The sequence below is a fragment of the Ceratosolen solmsi genome, unplaced genomic scaffold, assembly GCF_000503995.2.
Source record: "Ceratosolen solmsi marchali unplaced genomic scaffold, CerSol_1.0 scaffold1, whole genome shotgun sequence".
In the NCBI taxonomy this organism is placed as follows: domain Eukaryota; kingdom Metazoa; phylum Arthropoda; class Insecta; order Hymenoptera; family Agaonidae; genus Ceratosolen; species Ceratosolen solmsi.
The window spans coordinates 7747485-7771124 of NW_011948415.1; the positions used below are offsets into that span (position 1 = coordinate 7747485).

At 36.5% G+C, this 23640-nt stretch overlaps 1 protein-coding gene across 1 annotated transcript in view; it reads right to left on the reverse strand.

The window, feature by feature from the left end:
- Positions 1 to 11879: 11879 nt before the first annotated feature.
- Positions 11880 to 23640, reverse strand: part of cut (homeobox protein, cut) — a 121936-nt gene continuing 110175 nt past the window's right edge. Inside the window, 5 exon segments of the mRNA XM_011507798.1 lie at positions 11880 to 13427; positions 13563 to 13829; positions 14434 to 14707; positions 15259 to 15952; positions 17296 to 17722. Of these exon segments, the coding sequence (XP_011506100.1) occupies positions 11992 to 13427; positions 13563 to 13829; positions 14434 to 14707; positions 15259 to 15952; positions 17296 to 17722 (3098 nt within the window). The 3' untranslated portion in view covers positions 11880 to 11991.

The window sequence follows — 23640 nt, forward strand, 5'->3', positions numbered from 1 at the left end:
ATATAATATATTTAATTTAATATAATAATATATTATAATATAATAATATAATAATAATTATATTTATAATAATAAATAATATAAATAATAATATAAATAATAAATAATAAATAATTATATTTATAATAATAAATAATATAATAATAATTTAATATAATAATTAATAATTATAAAATAATATATAATTTAATATTTATATAATAATTTATATATTATATTTAATTATATTTAATTATATTTAAAGATTGATATAAAATGCCTATGCTTATTCTTCAAATCGTTGGGTGTAGTATAGAATTTGCCTATGCTTATTCTTCAAATCGTTGGGTGTAGTATAGATTTTCATTGGCTCATTGCAGCGATTAAGTTTGTGCGTCGTTGTTTGGTTTGTTCCACAGTTTTTTTTCAAGAATTTTCCTATCCATGTATTCTGTATTCGCATTACTTCTACATCTATAATTACCTATGCGATCGATTTGTGAAATCTTGGATCATCGTTTAATTAGAATATGTGTTCGAGATTCAGAGAATCTCTGGAATGTTATCATTTGGGGAAAAATCCCAACGGCTATTATTTCAAGGAAATTATTCAACGGTTATCATTTCGGGAAAGTTATTCAACGGTCATAACTTCTAAGAAAATTCTCCAACGGTCGTTGGAGGTTCGGAAAAGTCGATACATTCGAAATGATACACGCGCACAATCACTTCCCTTGTTCTTCGCACCATAGTCACACCCATTGTTTCTAGCGCAATGATCAGCCCTTTGTTGTCAGCTTAAGTCATAATATATAAATATTTAGGACAAGCGCACCACGAGGCGCATTTAGTAGATTTTCAGTCATTGAATCAGTCAGTTCTATCTCCTTCTTATAATACAAGTCATCCACACGGAACAGTTGGGATAGAAAAACATTCATCACAGAACAGGCCAAGACTACTGTATATCTGTGAGTAAACCAAGTTTAAAAATAAATCATTGTTAATCCTTACAAGATTAGCATGACTCTATCATTACATAGCATACCACACACTCACTAATAAGGAGTGTGCCCACTCAGTTGTTGATTCTTACAAAATCAATAACAATTTATCATCATCAAGGAGCATCCTATGTAGATAACTGATTCACCACAGGATTAGTTCGAAGCAACTGTAACGACGTGATTGAATATAGTGTATATCGTTCCATCATATAATTTCAACACATGAATAATGTAATTGTAAATAAACCTTAATAAACCATATTTATCGAAGAAGCACACAATGAACTCTCCAGCTCCTTCCACTTAACGCCTTCCCGAGCACCGGCTATGGCTTGCGGTAAATTAAAGTCATCGAAACATTGACAGTTCGAGCCAGAAAATAAAACAGTTTCGAACAATACGTATTATACTTTTATTTTTTCACTAGCCACTTGATTACATATAATTTTCTAATAAAGCTGACTTAAAATCCGTAATTTTATAGTGCGCAATTGCAAGATTTTATAGATATATACTTGAATGCCGAAAATAACTTCGCACTTAAGGTTCCAATTACAAAAAAGCTGACGACTATCGTTACATGGTTCACCGTCAACACTGTGCATGATTTAACGCGGAAAAGCATCAACCATGGTATAGATCTAGCTTCTACGATCGTCACATCAATCATTGTTCTTATTAGCGGAGAACGCGAATTGAATACTCACAAATACCCACTTGATTGCATTGAAGGCACTTGATTCAAAATAAAAATGTTACAGGACACGTAATTTATAAATGAAACTATTATAAATAAATAAGCTCATATTGGCACAAAGAAATAGTTAAAGTATTAAAATTAAATTAAGTTTTTATATACTTACAAATAGACGAATGAATGAATTGAAAAACTGAAAGTTTATTGGAAAGCGGCTGTTATCTCTCTTTTTTTAAATTATTTATATAGGTTATTGATAAAATTTTATTCTTATATAAGCGATTAATATTAATGAAATAATAAAATTAATTATAAATACACGCTTTCCCACATTTCCAGGACACTCAATTATCTTATAATCCTAATGTGCGATTATGTTACGATTACAGATTCATAGATACAAATGACACGATAAATTATAAATTCTGTACTAGATTGTTAACCTGGCATATAAATATATGAAACATATATAATAGATATAAACATATACAATAGATTGCATTAAAAATATGTATATTACAAATGTAACATATTAAAAACGTTTTAAATCTTGTCAAATAGCGATGGCATAAGAAATGCCTCAAACTGCACAATTACAGTAATTAAAGTAAGTAGAGGTTAAAGTAATTAAGTAAAGGTTTATGAAATTGTACATAGTATTATAAAGGTAATATAAAAGTAACTCCACTGAAATTGGTATATTTTTGCGATGTAACAAGACCACCTTCAATTATATAAAAAATCTCAAGAAACAATATTTCGATTAAATCTCTTGAACAGAAAATAATTATTACATATGTGCACACATACATACGCACGTGCGCGCGCGAACGCCCGAACACGCAAACAGACACATACGCGCAATGTTAAAGGAAATAATAAAGTACATTTTCATGAAATGATAAAAGCGATTAAGATAATGATAACAAAATTAATAAAAATGTATAGTACAAATATGATGTAGTGAGTGTTATAACAAATGCCACCAAAGCAGTACCAATTAAGAGTACCGACAGTCCAATTAGTCGAGCGGTGCAATACATTGTATAAGAAGACGCGAAAGCATACGAATTATAAGTAGAGTCAACCTGTTCGTTTAAACAATTTCAGTACTTTGATTAGAAGCCAAATGCATAACAATTTTAAGAATAAACTGCTTGAATCGGTGTAAAAATCAGCACCGAATTTTATGAACATGTTGCCTTTGTTTAAGAACATCCCGAAACATACAAGCATACACATTGTTTTGTTTATGGCGAATAAATACAATATTTATTCAATCATTTGGAATAATTAAAAATTTTTTAAATTATTTAGAGGCATGTTATATCGTATCGTAGATTGTACAATATCGGAAGTTACGGTTTAATAACTGAAGAAAGTAATGTAAAAACTAGAATTACAAACATTAAGCCTAAAACAGGATCTCCGACAAATTAAAATAATTACAAGGAGCATCAACGAAATTTTGTTAGTGGCAATAATGTAATTTCATAATAAATTATATTGTTAAAATTTGCAATTCATACTTGATATTTTATAATTCTTTGAACAAAGGTAATTTGAATTAAATTTAATTAAAAAATTACTTGCAGTTGAAATAAAAACTTACAATACATTACAAAAAAGACTATATTTTTCTTATATTCATATTTCAACTTATTTTTAATGCTTGAAAATTTACTAAAATTTGATTTATAATCAGACTTTCATTCAAATAAATGTGAAAAAACATCTAGTAGCCTTTAATAAAAAATGTAAGCACATACTCACAATTTTTCTAGCACGTAATTTTTACACAATATTAACATAATGTCTAGTGTAGTTACGGGTTTGGTTATTTTTCTATATACGTTTCTATTATGAAGACAGTATGGAATCTTGAATTTGAACAATATAATTAGAGTAAGAATAAAATAATTAACGTAATGTTTGTAAAAATAATTAAAAGAAAAAACGACAGTAAAAAATTATCATTTTGTATTTAGAATAAAAATTTTAAAGTAATATTTTATAAGATGATAAATAAGTATGACAATTAATTTTAGTACACAAATCGTAATATTAAAAAAAAAAAAATGATTGAAGAATCGATGACTGGTTATTATAATGTAGTCATAGTTGCAAATATTATGCAATTAGTACCTATTGATGTATTACATAGTAATTTAAAACAAAAATTCAAACAAATGGTATCTTGTAATCGAAGAAAGAGAACAAAAATTAATAAAGATATAAAAGTGGATAATGCCTAGAAAGATTAAAATCTTTTTTTTTTTAATTTTCATTAAAGATAGGTATTCGTTAGTATGTTAATGAATAAAAAAATATAAATATATAATAATAGTCGTAAATAAAAAATAATTCAACAATTATAAATTATATTATAATATATGAAAATAAAAATTATATATTATAAATTATATATTCATATATGTAATATATAAAATTATTTATAAAGTGTATGTGATAAATATTGCATATTACACACATATATATTACATACATATTATATAAACTTACAAAAGTAACTATAAATTGATTGAATAAAAGATTAAATAAAATATAACCGCGTTAGTTATAAGAATGAAGGCATCAGTAAATTGCTTTAGATAAATAAATATATAAGTCGATATATAAGTCGATCTTATTATTTAAATTTTTAATGTTATGACAAATACAAGATATACTAGCTGAATATTTATATAATTAATGCACATAATTTAAATAATATTTAAACATTTCTTTAATTTTCATTCCCACATTTATTTTAATTTAAATTGTAAAATTTATAACAAATTTTATTTAAAGTTGCGACAGCTTTAGAACTTTAGTCTCAACTATCTTATAAGGGCAGCTATCTTTTATTTTACAGACTAATTTATTAATGGAGAAATTAATTTATTAATTTAGTTTAATTATTTTAATTTGACAAATATTGTTTGCCTCCGAACTTTATAAACAGATTATATAAAAAATGTATCTCAAGCTCGACTGTTGTACATATTCATTCATTAAGCGACCTATAATAAAGATTAAACTTGGATTTTTATTATTAATTTGTTGTCGATACTTTGTTTCATTAACATAAATATATCGATATGAATGATTCTTAAGGGCCCTTAATGGATTTGAGTTGATAGAATTTTTTCAAGTATAGCATAACAATAAAAATCGAATTATAATTATTAAATATTGAAATTACTATAATCTTGTGTTTTATGTTATTAAAAAAATATTGTTATATATAAATAAAAAGTAAATATTACTTGAGTATTGATTATGAAAGCATTAAATTGTGCTTAAGATTTATTGGAATGTGACATACAAATCAGAATTACGAAAATCAATTATCAAAAAGGATTTTTTATAAATTTCATTGATTTAAGTGATAATATTAATATTTTATTAATTAATAATATAATAAAGTAAATAATTTGTAATAAATTGAAAAACTTTTTACACTTTAAAGTATTTTTGAAAAAATAAAGAAGAGACAAGGAAGTCCATTGGACTTTGTAGATTTCTAAGAGGAAAAGTTAGCCATTCTATACAATATTATAAAATTATTCACAATCTGCATAGCCATAGATTAATATTTTTCTAAATAGTTTATTACTGTATTAGTCTCTTATAGGAGAGATGTTAATTAAGTGACATTATTCAATAAATGTAGTTAAAGTCTGCAATAGTTTTATTTGGTGATAGGTTTAGAAATTTGAACGTATAATATGAATTTCAATAGTTTTGCTTTTAAATCAACAAAGGCTGTTAAAGAATAAATAGAGTCCGCATAAGCACATTGAAAATCAAATACTATATCCCATTAATAATTAAATGTATTAATTTATGTTTAAATTATCGTTAGTTATTGTAAAAAATATAGAAATTATAATTGTATTATATTTTTTACTTTTGATCTAACATATAAAATTCATCAATTCTTATCGTAAGAAATCAATATTATTACAGTAGAATCAGTATGATATTAAAAACCAGGGTTAAAAATTATAAATTATATATTATTAGATAAAATTAGTATTAGTACTACGAAAATATAATAATTAATATTTTTATTACAAAATGTTCAGGACATTGTTTTAAAGATGCTGGTGTTCCATTGCATAGATTAGATATAGACATCTTTAATTAATAATGCTTAAATAGTATAAAATACATAATAATAAATTATTATAGAATTTAAAATACAAATCCTTATATTTTAATATTTGTACGAGGTTATATATAAAATATACCCTATAATATGTATATTAATTGAAGGTTACAATTTTACTTATATCAATATTTTATATACGTATGTAATGAATATTAATTGAATAAAATGTAATTCCTAAGAAATAAAATATTTATATGCCAATATAGAAATATATATATATATATATATATATATATATATATATATATATATATATATATATATAATTGTTTACATAAAGTAGAACACTAACTAATAATGTAGAGAACTGCAATTTTAATTCACATAGATAGTGTAGGTAGGTAGGTTAGGTAGCCATTTAAAATGAAGGAAATTTCAGTCCAGTCGGTAATTTTGTTATGTGTGCTGGATATATAGATGCCAATAAGTAAACTTAATAAGCATAATAATATAAGCATTTACTTCGTTAGATATAAAACATTAAATTCATGGACCGAGAAGTGTAAACATACATAAATGCACATAATTCATGCCTGTTAAGAATTTGAAAAATGTACTGCTATAATTTGAGACGAGCATGTTCCGTTGCTTTGAAAAATTAAATACCTGTTTTACCGTACTATGGTGATATTGGCAGTCTGTATCGTCGGTAGATAATAGAAGATATGTAATGTTTGAAATTATGTATAAATAAAGTTTGTCGTACTTTAAGCATAAGTATTAAATGATAAGAAAAAATTGAAAAGTTTAGTGAAATTATGTTGCAGCACGGGAGAGGTAAGATTTTAATAAGTAGAGAGTTACACTTTTTAATACAGACTTTTTAATTTAGAAATTTTCAATAAAGACAGTGATATGAATAATATAATTATATACATATATATATATATATATATGTGTGTATATATATGTATATAGAAGGAAAGAGTTCTCAAATATTTGATCTTTCTTCGTATTTTAACTATAGACAGAACAGAACGCTTTTGGAATAAGCACAAATAAGCATCCGTTAATGACTTTTCAGTTTCTGTTCTTTTTAGAAGAGGATATGGATGTATTTTGGCTGAATTCTGTTCTTTTATGTTTTTGAATTTCTAAAGAGCATTATAAGCTAAAGACAATAAATCTCTCACGTATTTTAATATTTTGTATACCTTATTTATTTTTCTTTTAATCTTCGTATAATAATCATAAACGTACAATTTTAAAACAATAGTGCAATAGTGTTTATGCAATGTACAGGATAACTTTTAAGCTATATAATACAGTTCGATATGAAATAAAAATCATTAAACTATTTATTACTGCAGGTAAATCGCTCTCGATTTCTCTTTGATACATTATTTTCACTACTGAAAAAGACGACAGTGCGTTTGCGTCTCTTGTTCTCTTCGCTCTTAGCTTTCCTCGATTATCAACGTCTTATTTAACTTTCTTCTCCATCAGCTTCTTATCGTTGTTACAGTACCAACGAGCGGAAGAATATAGAGTAAAAGTTCAGAAAACAAGTCATTTTAATAACTGTTTTTTCGAATATTCTATCTACACTTTTTATTGTAAAATATTTAATATTATGTTTACGATATGATTTTTCTTCCGTCACACTCATCATCGCTCACCAACTTTGCACACGCGACGTTTCATTTTTTTATAATATGAACTTCAACTTTCGCACGTTGCAATTTTTACGACATCAACTCGCTTGTAATCATTTATTTTTATTTATATTACACATTCCATTTACCGCACACCATTTTCCTTGCCCTTTCTCACTTCCTCTTTTTTTTTTTATTCTTTTTTTAATTTTTTTTATAACCCATTTTAAATAATTAAAGCTATTAGCTATTTATGTTCTATTCCAGTATCTACAATGAACCTAGTTTTACTGATTCGACGAATGAGAAATTATAAGCCATTGTCCGCCGATGATCTAATACACTTCCGAAGCAAGAAAACTCACTTCTTTTGAAGATTGTCAATAGTACGAACTGCTGAGGTTCTTAATTATTTTAATTTACTTAATTTTTTCATTGAATTTAAATATTACATTCTTATTAACACTTATTTTTTCAATACAATTTCAAATTTTGAATGCTGCTCGTACCGTCGGCAAAGTTTTGATCGATGGTTCAATTATTAACTATTGGCAAAAATGAAAAAAGAAGGAAATTATGACATTTGAAGTTTCGTCTCAATAAAGCGGGTAAAAAAAATCATTATTTATTACAAAAGAGATCAATTTTTGAGGTAAGCTACGTTTATCTGAATTTATAAAAGAAAATCAATCAAGATCTTTATTTTTTCAGGTGCTATTATTGTTCAAACGTAAAGGCAAATTCATAGATTTACTTATACTTTGTCAATGCTATACAATATTCATAACTCAGAAAACCGTAGCTGTTTCCATGCACTAACTCATTAAAATAGGTTCCTGATGATTATTCTTTATATATTCAATTGTGATGGTTTCATTCAATTTCAAATAATATTTGTTATTTTACATATTATAAGAGTTAATTAGAATAATTGATTAATTTAACCAGCGTTAATAATGAAATTTTGAAGCTTTGCGTATAGATATAATAAACGAACAGTATTTATTAAATCACATTCCCATTGTACTTACAATCTTCATCCAAATTAAATATTTAAAGTAATTTACGTGTATATGTATATATATATATATATATATATATATATATATATATATATATATATATATATATATATATGGAAAATCATTTTAGAAAATTTAGTAAATTAATACTTTATTTAACGCGTAAGTAATGAAAATCTCTAATACAATTTTTGTTTTGGAAATATTAATAAATTCTCAGAGGCCTATTATAAAATTATTAAAATAATCACCAGTGATTTCAAAACATTTAATGCCCTTCGTATTGATATTATCAGCCACTCCATTAGTACATTACAAAAATCATCTTTTGCTTATTCCTTCGTTCTATTTCTTTTTAGACTGTGGACTAGAATTTAATCGATGATTAAACGTAGCTTAATCTTGTAGATGCTAATTTGATTTTTATTATCGAAGATAAAGGATATTACTTTACTTCGATCAGTCACATTTTTTGAATTTTCACACACGACACATGTGATCCACCGCATGGTTATTATTCGATCAGACATAGCCGCGATTTTTCCAGTCGAATAATTTTCATTATCATCTTTATTTTCACATATCATTATATATTTTTATTTTTTTATTTTTGTTATTTTTATTGATCGTGCGCACATATACGATATTACGAAGTTAGCTGCGATAAGAGAGTAATATTTATTTTATACAAATTTGCTGTGTATTTGTTCTGTATTCTCAATATCAGCTTTATGTACAAAGTTATTTACAATATAGACGTCTTAATAGAAAAACATCTTTTGCATTTCCATAATTTTCTGTGATTTTGTATTTCATCACTGAAGGGTCGGTTCATTTTGTAAGACTACAATGTAGACGAAGTCGAGAACCACTGCCGCTATCCCTTACGCATATCGTTGGGCGTAAGCTCTATCACATTGGCTTCACAAGCCGCTTCGTTAATTTTTTCTCTTATTGACCTTAAGATAATCAATGATAATTAATAATAATTTATAATGCGTAATATAATTATAATTTAGTCAAATGACAATAATAATAATAATAATAATAATAATAATAATAATAATAATAATAATAATAATAATAATAATGAAAATTCAGAATTTTCAATACAAATTTCTACGGTTCACTTTTATTTTATACAATATTTCGATTGCTTGCATATGCATTTTCTATGCATTTTCGTCGTATTGACTACACTTGCGTTCGCTTATTATTTTTTTTTGTTTGTTTCAAAAATACAAAAAAAAAAAGAAAAAGAAAAGATATCTGCGAGTCTTTAACTTCTTTTATTTTGGCTAGGCCCTTTTGCTCATCGCAACTAAAATAATGAATAAAATATTCATAATTACTGTACAATTTTTCATCAGCGATAAAATAGTAATAGTAATGATAATGATGAAAACGTAATAATAATCTTACAATATAATAATAAAATAATAATAATAATATTAATAGTAGTAGTAGCAGTAGTAATAGTTGTGCAGGAGTAGTGTGGTGATAGCTGTAGGAGGAGTAATAATAGTTGTGACCGTAGCCGTGTAGTGATAGTCGTAGGAGAAGTAGTAATAGTAGTGTAGCAGTAGCAGTATTGGTAGTAGTGGTAGTAGTTGTAGTAGTCGTAGTAGTAGTAGCAGTAGTAGTAGTAGTAGTAGTGGTAATAATAATAATAATAATAATAATAATAAAAATAGTAATAATTAACATTGGTAACGGTGTCTCAGTGATCGACGTGATCGATCTCGTCTCTTTCTCTCTCGCAACATAAATAGCGGGCAAGCAAAAGGGGAAGTGGAAAGAAGATTGAATAATAATAATAATAATAATAATAAAAATAGTAATAATTAACATTGGTAACGGTGTCTCAGTGATCGACGTGATCGATCTCGTCTCTTTCTCTCTCGCAACATAAATAGCGGGCAAGCAAAAGGGGAAGTGGAAAGAAGATTGGACACGCTCATATTTTTTTTTTTATTATTTTTTAACAACGTAAAAATCGACGATTGTTTATATATATTTTTATATTTACGCAACTCGAGAGTGAAATATATGCAATAACGTCAACAGCTTAATGGTTAAAAAGGAGGTTTCGCATGGGGAATTGGGACCGATATAAACGATAACATGAATCACAATTATGCAATTTCTCGCACTCGCTTACGATACGAGTTTACTTGTTTTTCTTTCCATTTTTTTCTAGCATTCAATTAAAAATCAATCTAACAATTGGTTACGTGGAGATTGCACTGTTTGCCAAGAGAATCCACTCCACACCTTTCGCTCTCCTTTTAATTGAAGCAGTCCGTTGGAGGGCCAAGCAGGAAAGGATTCTCTCTAATTTCGATCTCTTACAACTAAATTACGATTTCTTTTAATTCATTAACGCGTCTATATTTTTATCATTTAACTCCCTTTGTTCTCGCATACATTCGTTGCTCGCTAATAAAAAAAAATCAATGAGAGTTTAACCCTCCTTGTCGCGATATCGGAGATCCCGAAGTATCGCAGCTCGCCATACTTTTTATTTTGCTTAGTTTCTCGATTTTTCTTCAACATCATCATCATTATCATCATCATCATCACCACCATCATCATTATCATCATCATCATGATCAAAATCAACATCATCATTATCATCATAATCATAATCATCATACTCATCATAATCATCGTCATCATCATCGTCGTCGTCATCATCATCATCGTCGTCGTCGTCATCATCATCGTCATCATCATCACCATCATCATCATCATCATCATCATTATAATAATTATCATCATAATAATAATCATAATTTTCATCCTAATCATCATCATTATTTTAATCATTATTGTTTCCACTCGTATTCTCTTTATATGTTAATGCCCTAACCATAGGCAGGACTCAGCTCCCACCGAATCCTATTGCTGGCTTTGATATTACAAAAAAAAGAAACAAAAATAAACAAAAAAAAATATCAAAAAAAAAAAAAAAAAAAAAAAAAAAAACAAAAAATCTCTCAAAAAAAGACTTAAAAACAAAAATAAAAATAAAATAAAACTAAGATAATTCTCATTCTCATATCCGAATATGAGCAAAACTCAGTCTTGCAACGACCGAACTCGTTTGGCTCGCCTTGGCCAGCTCACAGCTTTGGAATAAATACACTTGGAAAAGAAGTTCGAGCCTTATAAACAGCGGCGCTTAGCTAGGGCTCACTCGTTCGCTCGCTCACTTAATTCGCCCATTCCCTCATTCGGCCACCTCGTTCACCCCACCTCACTCACCTCAATCACTCGCTCACTAACTCCCTCTCCCCTCCCCACCGTCTTTCACACCCCCCTCGTTCACACACACTCTCTCTCTCTCTCTCTCTCTCTCTCTCTCTCTCTCTGTCTCTTCCTCATCCTCTGTCTCTCTCACACACCACTCTCCCCTCTCACTCTCTCAATCTCTTTCTCTCCTCTCTCTCGGACTCATTCTGTGGCTCGTACGCCTTGTTTTCCCTATTCAATCTCTCGATTGTTCGTCTCTTTAATAGTCCCACGTCTCCTCGGGCTCGTGTTTAACGACCTCCTTGGGGCTGTCATCGAGGGCTTGAGGCGCGTGCTGGCTGGCCGAGGGTGGCCTCGGCGACGTGGCCGGACTATCCCGCGCGGACTTGAGGCTGAGCGACGGACTGTCCCGATCGGGGGCATTGGCCGCCGAGACCGAAGACACGTCGCTCTGGGCGTCCTCTTCGTAGCGGTCCTGTACCGGAGTCGGCTCGACCCTCACCGTCTCCTCGGCCTCTCGCTTCACCCCGTAGTCGTCGGTCTGCATCACGCACACACCGTTGATAATGACTTCGTCTCCCGTTCTCGCGGGCTCTTGCCACTCCGGGTTCACCCACTGGGGCGCGGCGGGCTTCCGCCTATTCGACCTTGAGGTATTGGCCGGCACGGGCATCTCCGTCGGCTCGCGCTTCATGCTGCTCGTGGAGCCCTCCGAGTCCTCGCTACCGAGATTGCTCATCGCGTCCTCGGCGTCCTCGTCCTCAAACTCCTGATTGGGCTCGCGTTTGAGCGAGCCCATTGAGAGGTCGAGGCCGGAACACTGCTCCTTGAAGGCGCTGCCGACGAGGGCTGCGAGGTTCGGATTGAAGTAGGGCGGATAGGTGAGAGGGACGCTGCCCAGGCCCAGTCTCTCTTTCTGGATGTCCAGCAGTCTTTGGTTGAGGAGCAGTCGAAACTGTACGGGATCGAAAGGCTGGCCGGGCTCCCGCGGCGACTGGGGCTCCGGTTGGCCGTGGGGCGGTTGTTGCTTCAGTCTCATGCGGTGGTTGTGGAACCAGTTTGTTATCGTCCGGGAGGAGAGGCCGAGCTCGCTCGCGAGGAACTCGATCGTCGCGACGTTGGGGTAAGGGTCGAGGGCGAACGCAAGCCGCAGCGCCTCCTTCTGCTCTTCGGTAAAGAGGACGCGCTGCTTTTTGGCGGAGGTCGGTCCGGGGCCGGGCGAGGCCGCGTGGTAGAACTCGGCGGTGTCGTTGCTCGAGGTGTCGGAGCTGTTGTCGTGGCCGGGGCCGCTGCTGCGCCTCTTCTTGTTAGCCTCGCGCCGCTCGTTCTTCAGCGCCTGCAGTCTGTCGACGTTGTGGGCGTCCGACAGCCACAGCTGCATACGAATGAAGGGCTCGCGGCCCTTGATGCTGAGCATATGCCAGGGCTTGGGCTTGCTGAGCAGCTCGCTCACCGAGCCCTGGGATAGTCCAAGAACCGCCTCGCCGAAGATCTTCTGGCCGATGTTGTTAGCGAGGAGCGCCTCCTTGATTTTCGTCGTGATGGTTTGCGTGTCGAGATCTTGGGTAAGCGCGGCCATTTCGTATACGCTCGGCGAGATGTGTGGGTGCAGGGCACGCAGAGGCGAGGGCGCCATCTGATGATGAGGCGAGTGCAGGTTTATCTGGGGCGTTTGATGCTGCTGCTGTTGTTGCTGTTGCTGTTGCTGCTGCTGCTGCTGCGGTTGCTGGGATTGCTGCTGCTGTTGCTGTTGCTGTTGCTGTTGCTGTTGTTGTTGGTGCTGTTGCTGCTGCTGTTGCTGTTGCTGCTGCTGCTGGTGCTGCTGGTGATGCTGTTTTTTTTGTAGCTCCTGTATGCTGAGCTGCGCGTGAGGAAGGATGGCACCCGGTGGCGTCAACATCATCGGCGACTGTTGCGGATGGACCGCATGCTGAGGACTCTGCTGAGGTGGTCCAAGCTGCATTTGGCTCTCCTGCTGATGCTGAGCAGCGGCCGCGGCCTGGGCTGCGGCCTGTGCAGCCTGAGCTTTCGCTGCATTTTGCAGTTGTTCCTGAACCAACTTGGTCGGGGGCATAGGTTTCATCGGCGTTCCACACGCTGTAACGCAGGATTTCCATTTGCAAATTATTAAACAGTTTCTTTCGTAAGCGCTTGGACGTAGTTCGGAAGCTCTTTTATCAAGTGCCGAATTATCAGTGCCCGAATATATTTAATTGATTTTACATCACCGCATGAAGCGCTCTTGGATAGTCGTTAATTGAGATTAATATTTGAGAAAATTGGTTGTGCAGGTGGCGTTGTATAGGCTCGATTAATCGAGCTTAGCTTCAATCGCCACTGCAGTAAATTCGGTTAACCGATAAATTGGAGAACAAAGTATGTCGAGCAAATAATAAAGTAATAATATGAGCGAACATGTAAATCGAGCAACATCGGACACACGAAAGAAAATGATCTAGGTCCATGATCATTCTTCTCCGTTCTCTGGACCTTAACTTTTCTTTTGTCGCGGTTTAATAATAGCATTTTACGAGGCACAAAATGCCGTGATCCGACAGAGCTGCCGAGCTACGTACAAATATATAGGTATATATATTTATATATATTTACACACACACGTACGCACGCTCATGTATATGAATACATATATACATATATATATATATTTATTTAAATAAAATAACAAAACATCTATATTGACCTGAGTTAAACTTACGAGGCAGGCCGCCGTAGCCGCCGGTCCTCATGAGCTTCTCCGGTGCGATCTTGTATTGGCTAGCCACGAGCTTGTGTACGGCATTATCGTCCTCGAGGAACATCTTCATGCGAATAAAGGGTTCGCGGCCCTTTTGGGTAAGCATGTGCCAGGGCTTAGGTCGTGCGAGGAGATCCGATACGGATCCCTGTGACAGCCCCAGGACGGATTCGCCAAACAGGCGCTGGGAGATCGAGTACTGAGAAAGCTGCTCCTTTACCTACGAGAACATGCAAAGATTTTCAGATTAACAAAGGGAACGATTGGCTGAGGGTAGTTAATAGCGAATGGTAAATTCACAGTGATTGGGTAATCCGAGTGATTACAGCGGGGCTAAGGTCACTTGAATATCGAGACTCGCGAGTAGTATTATTTATTTTTAAATCTCATTTAAATAAGTATCATCGATGTCGAATCGAGACATAGAGAGAGACATAGAGAGAGAGAGAGAGAGAGAGAGAGAGAGAGAGAGAGAGAGAGAGAAAGAGAGCAGCGTTCAAATAACGAAGAGATTATCGTTCAGTTACCCGTGGAGTAGATTACTTAATTCACATGTGAACTTAAACATGCTATTCTTAAAATTTGAAAAGCTGAAGAGATAAACAACGCGAATGATCTTTGGTCCTTGGCCTCCAAAACGTTGTCGTGGCTTTGTTAGTAAGGTAAAAAATAATTTCATGCCCAAAGTGAAAAATCCAAAAAGGAGCCGAGTTGTTTGTCTGCGCAGCCTCCGAATGAGCATCATAAAATTGTTCGTACAAATGCCCTCACCCTCTTGACAATATCCTCGGTGTTGAGGTTATTGTAAATGTCGAACTGCTGCTGGGTAATCGGTGGGAGTACGGCCTTGAGCGGTCTCTGGTTGGCCGAGTGGTGGGTCGGCGTGGACGGTTGACTGATGAGGCTGTTGGTGATCGATGCCATCCTCTGCAGTGGACTGGCTGCGGCCGTGCCGGCGAACTCCTCGCTCGGCGTCATCGCTGGGGGCAGGATCGAGTTGCCAAGAGGTGAGCTGGCGCTCGAACCCCCGGGGGTCGACTGGGCGCCGCTCGGCTCCTGCTTCGGCTTTACCAAGGAGAAGGCGCTGCCCGCGTGCCTCATCGCCTCCTCCATCTTCTCCTTTTCCTCCTCGGACACGCCATTGATCATCTTACTGCGGAGGATGTTGCCGAGGCTCAGGTCTTGAGCTGCCGCGGCGGCGGCTGCGGCTGCGGCGGCTGCGGCGGCTGCCGCGGCCGAACCTGCCCCGGGCCCAGCCCCACCGTTCGTCGCCAACTGGTGCTGCTGGATCGCATGCTGCTGAAGCGCCAGGAGGCCCGATATCTGAGGCGGGTAGGGCAGACCCTGGGCCACATTCAGCTTCTGAAGCTCGCGATGGTAGGCGTCGAGGGCCATGCGGATCTCCTCCTGCGTGCGCTCCATACCCTGGAGATTCTGGCCGCTGAAAAAATGCGGAAACATCGCGCTACGATCAATCGGGATCACATGCTGTCCTCATTCGAATCGATTGTTTATCGCTAATAGTAAACATCGGTGACCACCGCCCACTCGCACGCTATAAGCTGTATGACGTAAGAAGCGGTGGCTCGCGAGGCTTTATAACCAAGTAATTATGGTGCGATTGATTTACGAGCAATGTTTATTCTACGTAGTATTCTCTGGCGATGTAAATGGCGAAAAGGGCAAAATTGCACGGCAATTGCAAAACTTATTCAATGTATCTTTCGAGGGATCGCTCGAACTCAATGCACAAAGTTTGCTGCTGAGCAATTTTGGGGCTGAAAAATTGTTCCTCGAAATTATGCGAAACAAATGAAGCTTCAATTTTTTCTCATTTACGTTGTTAAGTTGGGAGCTCATTATGCGCAATTCGCCACCTACATGGGAACACAAATTTTAACGGACGTTCATTAATATCAGCAAATTCATTCTCGTTAGGGATCTTTCGCTCGAAAGTCCAGCGAGTGCACGACACGATTACACGCGGAAAAGTGCATTTAGTAATGGATTTAATAATGGAACGGTCCTTTACATCGGAAGGCTTAAGCGATTTTAGCCGATAATTATGCACGTGTTTTAATCATTATTATGTCCGAACGATAAGATATCCTATATGCTGGAGAATAGGAGATGCGGCAATTGTAAAAGATAAAAATTATCGCACTCATGCAAATCGTCAAATAGTTAATTCCCGATACTTGGGCGAATAAATACATTGTGACATTTAATATAATTTACCCTGCAAAAGTCTTTAATACAATTCCGTCTGCATAATATTGTATAATGCAACGAATTCCCATCGTGTATTCATCAGAATTTTAGCAGAATTTTGCAAATGACAGTTAACAATATCCGATGTTTTAGGCCACAATGGAGACTGAAAAAAATGGAGGTGAAAAAATTGGATTTACATTTTTTAATCGAACGCAGGCATAGTCGAGTGGATAGACAAAAACTTGGAAATAATGGGGATTTTTAGCCTCCTAAATAGTTTAAATACGAATATTAAATACGTAATAACGTTGTCACGTTATAATGGGCGAGTCGATCGCCTATAACGTCGACATTGCAATTAAATAAGACATTGAAAAATTCGTTTTATTCGCTATTCTCGCGAGGATGCTATTGCGAACGATACGAAAAAATGAAAAAATCAGCGATCACGAGAAGATATTACGCCGTTTAAAAGACGAGGCCGAGGGCCGCGTCTCGGCCGTATTGGCCACGAGGCTCAATGGAAGAGAAAAATAGTGGCGGGGTAAAGTTAGTGGGGGGGGGGCTGGAGGTAGGGCGCTCCGGATGTCTCACCTCGTGGGGAAGTCCCGCGGGCCGCGCATATCCTCGACCCTCCGGCCCATTATCTTAGCAAGTTCCTCCTGATAGATCCTCGCCACCTTCTCTTGCGGAATGTCATCGTTCTCGTACTTCTTCAGTCTCCTGCTCTGACTGTCCATGCTGCGGTCCTTGCCGAAGGGACTCGGGCAGTTCAGCCGGCTCGGGCTCTTGCTGTCCGCGTCGTTCGACGTGTCAGCTTCGCTCTGCCTGCTCAGCTGCATGTGCCCGGACTCCGAGAGCATGTGCGCGATGCGCTCCTCGCTCAAATCCTGAGTCGGGCCCGAGACCGCGCCGCCTACCCCGATGCCGCTGTTGCTGTTGCCATTACCGCCGGGGCAGGCGCCCTCCTGGGGGCCGCGCGCAAAAGCCGGCATTCCCTGCTCCTTGCCTGAAACATACTCTACGGGTGAGGCACAACTTGCGGTGCGTTCTTAAATTGACTTTCTTCGTTTACTTATAATTAATATTATAAACTACGACCAGCATTCTCAATAAGCCAAAATTCTCTTCTTATTGAGCGCCCGCGTACGTAACTGCTCATTAGTCATTATGAAAGGAATTGAGGTTTGTGCATGCTTTGGACGTGCTTGGCTCTTTATTTTTCGTAGCACGAACATCGCACTGTTTGCTGGGATTACGAATTCAATATAAAAATGCTCGTGTCATATTAAGCTTCGACCCTTCTTTTCAACCTACGGTCGACCGTTTCATATCAAACACATGCATACATGTCGTGTCGTCTATCGGTGTATTGTTTTCATGTGTTTCTTATAATTTCACAGTACTATGTTGGAAGATTTTATAATATTTCCTTAATGCTCGAATAACAAGGGAAAATCTTATGGTTAATCGTTTATTTATTGCAAGTGTCTGCCCTTTCATCGTTTCTTTTATCTTTTATAGATTTGAATATTTGATTGGTCGCACGCACGCTTATATACATCTACATAACTGAGCCTTATTACAAAAATATGTTTTGCCTGTGAATGTAATAGTGATAAATCGAATATTTGCATTGGAAATCGAAAGTGATAGCAATTAGGGTATCGGAAAAATCGATATTAACGCAGCGCGGTCCGAAGCCGATACACTCGAGTGATCCAATTTGCGATAATTAAAATACTCTCTTCTTAAAATTCCTTACCCCTCATTCTCCCTTTCTCGCTCCTGCCATATATATATATATATATATATATATATATATATGTATGAGCGTATGAGAGTATGTATATATCATGTACGCGCACGTACTTACTATCATTCTCCCTCTCTCCTTGTCATCTTTTCGATCCTCGACTGCAGCCGTCCTCTTGAACTTCTCCCTTATGAAAATGTGAGAGTGTCCTTCTACGTGTTTTCCAACTAATTGACTAATTAACCGCGGGCCTCAGACAAATCATTCATTGATCATTTCCCTAGGACTGCCGCTTCCAATGCAACTCGCGACTTCGCGCACTCGAAAGAGGGAGCGATAAGTCGATTATCCATCCTTTCGAGGGCCTTTGCCATCTCGATTCCCATGACAAAGGACCATATCAATTTATTATGAAAAAACTTTCGATCGAAACTGCAACGAATCCTTAGCGGCCCAGGAACGGCAAACGAAGCTCAAACAACAATTATCAAGTAAGCGCTCGCACTTTTTCAAATCAAAGCCGGGAGTGATCCTCGTATGGCAATGTGGATCGTACAACGTTGGTCTGTGCGTGCAGAATCGAGAGTTTAAGGCCGCATGATTTTACGGATAATTGGACGTCCGATACTAGGAGGCTGCCCTCGACTCCCCTCGCCCTCAACCCCCTTCCGCTATCAACGCAACCACCCCCTTTCCCCCACCATTCGTTGCAGAAGGCAGAGCTGCTGCTGCTGGTGCCGCCACCGCCGCCGCCGCCGCCGCTGTCGCAGTCGCTGGATAACGCTTGGCCAAAGGCTGCGCTCGCGAGTGAGAGGGCGACATTACGAGCGAGTCGCTTTGTCACCGCGACGCTTGAATCGTTGCCAGTACGTGCTAGCAACAACGACCCGTCAATCTTCCTAGCCAACCGCCTGCGACGACCGATCGCTAGAGCCTCGCACGAGAGCACCGCCCGCGAATCGACCTTCGATACACGATTGCTCCGGTTAATGAGGCCGGCGGTCTTTTACACTTCGTTCGTATGTGCATTTTCATAACTGACGGAGGGAGAGACCCATCCCCTCCCTTCAATTTCATTGCAACTTACTTCGATGTGATTCGCTGCCCACCACGGGGATTTAGTGGTCATACTCATGTAATGCCGACCTTACGTTCTCGCAATTATTAAAGAATGTATCGATGCCTATAGAACTTACGAGCCGTCTCTTGCGCAATACTCGGCCTTTTATTCTAAAGTATTTGGATTATTGATTCGCCGTGAAGAAATAATGGCGATTATCGGCATCGTCGCATTGTTCATAATAATATAGCCCAAGACGTTTCGCGATAGACGAAAGAACACTCTTTATTGCGCCTCGGTCAACGTGTCGCTAATTGTATCTTCGGAGTTATGCTAATTTTTTTTCTTTTCTCGTTGCTTGTCGGCGAGTCCATTTTCAAACATTTTTCCGCCACAACGTGTATAAGCGGAGGCCATACGCCCGGAGAAAAGCGAGCCACTGGGGATTTATTTGCCTTTCCCGGGCGCGCGATCGCAAACGAATGTAAGTGAGAATCACGCTTCGTTGATCGCATCGAGCGCTAACCTCGATGATTCAGGGCCCGATTTTTATTTCCGCAGGATGACGAAACTTTATTAATAACATAATTATTTATAAGAGTCACGGTCCGTTTGGTTGACCGACGAAATGGCTTTGACCAACGAAAAACGAGTAAAATAACCGAGAAATTTCGTTTGTAAAACCACGAACGAGTCGCACAGACATGAATTATTATAATGATTATATTGTGCGGGTATAACAATGATAGACCGAGGTAATAAATTATCTCCGTTGTTATTTTTCTTCGTCTTTTTTCTTTTTTCCTTCATTCTTTTTATCCTCTTTTTTTCCTCTTTTTCTTTCTGTTTCTTTATTTCTTTTTTTTCCACGAGAACGTCGCCCCCGTAAAACGCGCTGGTGCCTCCTCCTATCTAATAAGTTTCACCGTAAATGTCAAAGGATTGCGATCGATATCAGTGATGCAAAATTCTTTTGAAAAATAATAAATCTCGACGAAATATTGGAAAATCGCCTTCTTCGTTAACATTTGAAAATATGTGGGTCTCATGCGACGTGCAATATCCATTAGCAAAACTAATATAAACATCATTGGTAATAACAATGGAAGAACGGAAGCGGCACACGGCCAACTAAAAGCAATCAATCGCTCATTTCGCGACGGCGCGTCTATTAAAATAGAACAATTCGAGCGATAGTTCAGCGATAGTTCTTTTACCGACTTCGTCTTCGCATGGGGTTTCGCTGAGGCTAAGGCGTCGTCGACCTAATAGCGTCATTGGTAAAAATCGAGTTCCGCGCGTCGGCCCCTCCCACTACATTTTCCAATCACCCGTCGTGCGCTTCGACAATGCTTAAGTCCTATATCTCGTTATTGCAAAACACGGATCCGCGACATAATTCCGTGGGAATGCGATCGCGAACGTATAAAATCAACTTTTACGAAAATCTGTCACTCAAATAATTGTTGTCGCAACGTACGCATATTATTATTCAAGCGGTATTCTATTGCTGGTGTTCTATGGAGCTTTTATGCGCGCGCGCACGCGCTCGTTTGCGTGTGCACGTGCGTGCGCATTACGTGACCGGCAAACGTGATAGTATCGCAAGAAAATGGGAAGACACGACATTGGCTAATGAGCGAAAGATAAAATTTATAGATGCTTTGAAGACGAGTATTTGGTAATTGGTGCCGAAATATCCAAGCAATTCTATTTAATGTGCACTTGGCTCGAAACGAAAAAATTTCTACAAACAGGAGAACTAATACGAATCGCATCAATTCTATTACGAATCACACGCCTATCGGTACAGTCCGTCTAAATCGTAAAAAGTCGTGGTTATTTTTAAGCAGCGATATGCCAAGTCCGTGTCTAAATTTAAATCATCGAGCTTATCCAACATTTCCTCACGAATTCAAAAATATAGTTTATTATTTATACAGTCGTTTAGAAGGAATTTATTATAATACATTATTTTTAATTATTTATAATTAAATCAGATTTGAAGTCAGCGTAATCTGAATAGCCGTCTAAATATACACCCGCTAAAATAATATTAATACTGATTGTCTCGTTAACTAAATTAAATATTTTGGTCGAGCCAACACACTTTCACAATGCCAATACAATTACGCTTGATATAGTCGAGTTTTTCATTAAAAAATTTTTTTGTCCTCCCAACGGACAGAATTTACACTAGTTAAATCTTTTCATTGAATGGCTCCGATTTCATGGTCTTCGAAAGCATTGAAAGAGCCATTTGATCGGGCAACGCCTGCTTTTTTTTTTACTTAAATGTAATGCCGTTAACAAGCTCGTCAGCTCCGTTCCCACGTAATAAAGAATTTGTAAAGAACGAAGCTTTCGCAAACAAATTAACGTCAGGTTATTGAAGATATTATATCCGAATACGCCATTATTCCCTCGTCTTTATAAGCCATCCCGAAGGTGGGGGGGGGGTGGAGTTGAAAAAAGAAGCTAATACAGTGGATACTTTTTCATCCGCACATTGTAAGGAAGTCGTTAGCTGGATATTTAAGGGAAGAAGCTGACTTTCGACACCGTGAAAGAACCTTGGCAGCAAACGATCAGTCCCGCTTTGGGCAACAGCGAGGGCGTAAGGGATAGTCGACGAATCGCGCTCATAAATCTTAACTGATTAGGGAAGTTCGTAGGTAAAGTTGCCGGTATATTTATCTCATTGAGCCGTGCTGGAGTCCTTTGTGGTTGCAAAAATGCCGCTAGCTGCCACCCAAGGCGGCGCGCTCGCTTACAAAAACCGGCTGCCCGTGCAATAATAATTAGCGATGAGAAGAGCGACAAAGAAAGACTCGAGGCATAGCTAGTCAGCCAGCTTCGTGCTTTCACGCTAAGCTGTTTTATATTTACACGACTTCTCCACGGGTTGAAACTTTATTCCGCGAACTTTTCGAACCTTGCCCTTGAAACTTTACGAAGCTCTGGATACTTTGCTTGACGTGATCTTTTATTGACGTCGCTTTACCTTCTCCCAACAATGTGCCTTATATAGTGAGGGAGCAGCAGAAAATAACAGGAGCTTATACAGTTTTGTCAGTCATTCGCTTAATATTCGGTTTAATCAAGGTTGAGAATGCATAGTAAATTTGTGCAGCTAATGCCCTTATTAATGCAGTTTACGCAGTTTCCGTACAGACTCTCTCATAATCGTCCTTTATTCCTTCTCTCCTTGACCTATTCGAAACATTAATATTCTACATATTGTACTTACTCGACGAAACTTTACCATTTTCTCTATTATTTTTTTACTTTCGTATCAAATAACTTATTCGCCCTAACAATTTTCAATCTCTATAATTAATTAATGCTCGAAGAACTTGCAGTTTTTTCATAAAAGCGCAACACTTATAAATAGGATAAGTCAAGTAATAAACAAACTACATAAAATATTATTGAACGACACATACATACGCATATACACATATCTGAATTCGTTTAAATAATAAATACGAATAAGACGATTCGAACCTAAAATTTGTTAATTAACAATCATAATTGCTTGAAATGCATTATGAATTAATGAATGATAAAAGGAAATGAAAAGAAAAAATACTAAGTATCTTGAACATTTCACTAATATTCTTAGAAGCTACTACAGTTATTTGTCAAGCTATTCTATAAATGGAACAGATAATGACAATATATTTATGGCATCAATTTGATAATTAATAAAGTATTTATTGATGCGCCATGCCTTAAACAACATGAATTATGCAATATGGTTTTAATATTTTAACAGCGGGTCTGTAGCACAAATACTTGAGTATTGTATTTCATGAACTGAAGTTTAATACATTTTTCTTCTTCCAGATAATATATTCAGAATAGCTAAAAATTTCCAATGAAACTATTATATTCTATGCATATTCCATAATGTCGATATCAGATGGAATTATAATAATTACATTTTACTAACGAAAGTATTCGTCATTTTTTTTGCCACATCGTAGTAAGACGCTATTAAATTAAATTAATTACTACGAATGTCGCGTTAGCATGAGTGTATGAGAGAGAAAGAGTGAGAGAGAGAGAGAGAGAGAGAGAGAGAGAGAGAGAGAGAGAGAGAGAGAGAGAAAACACTAAA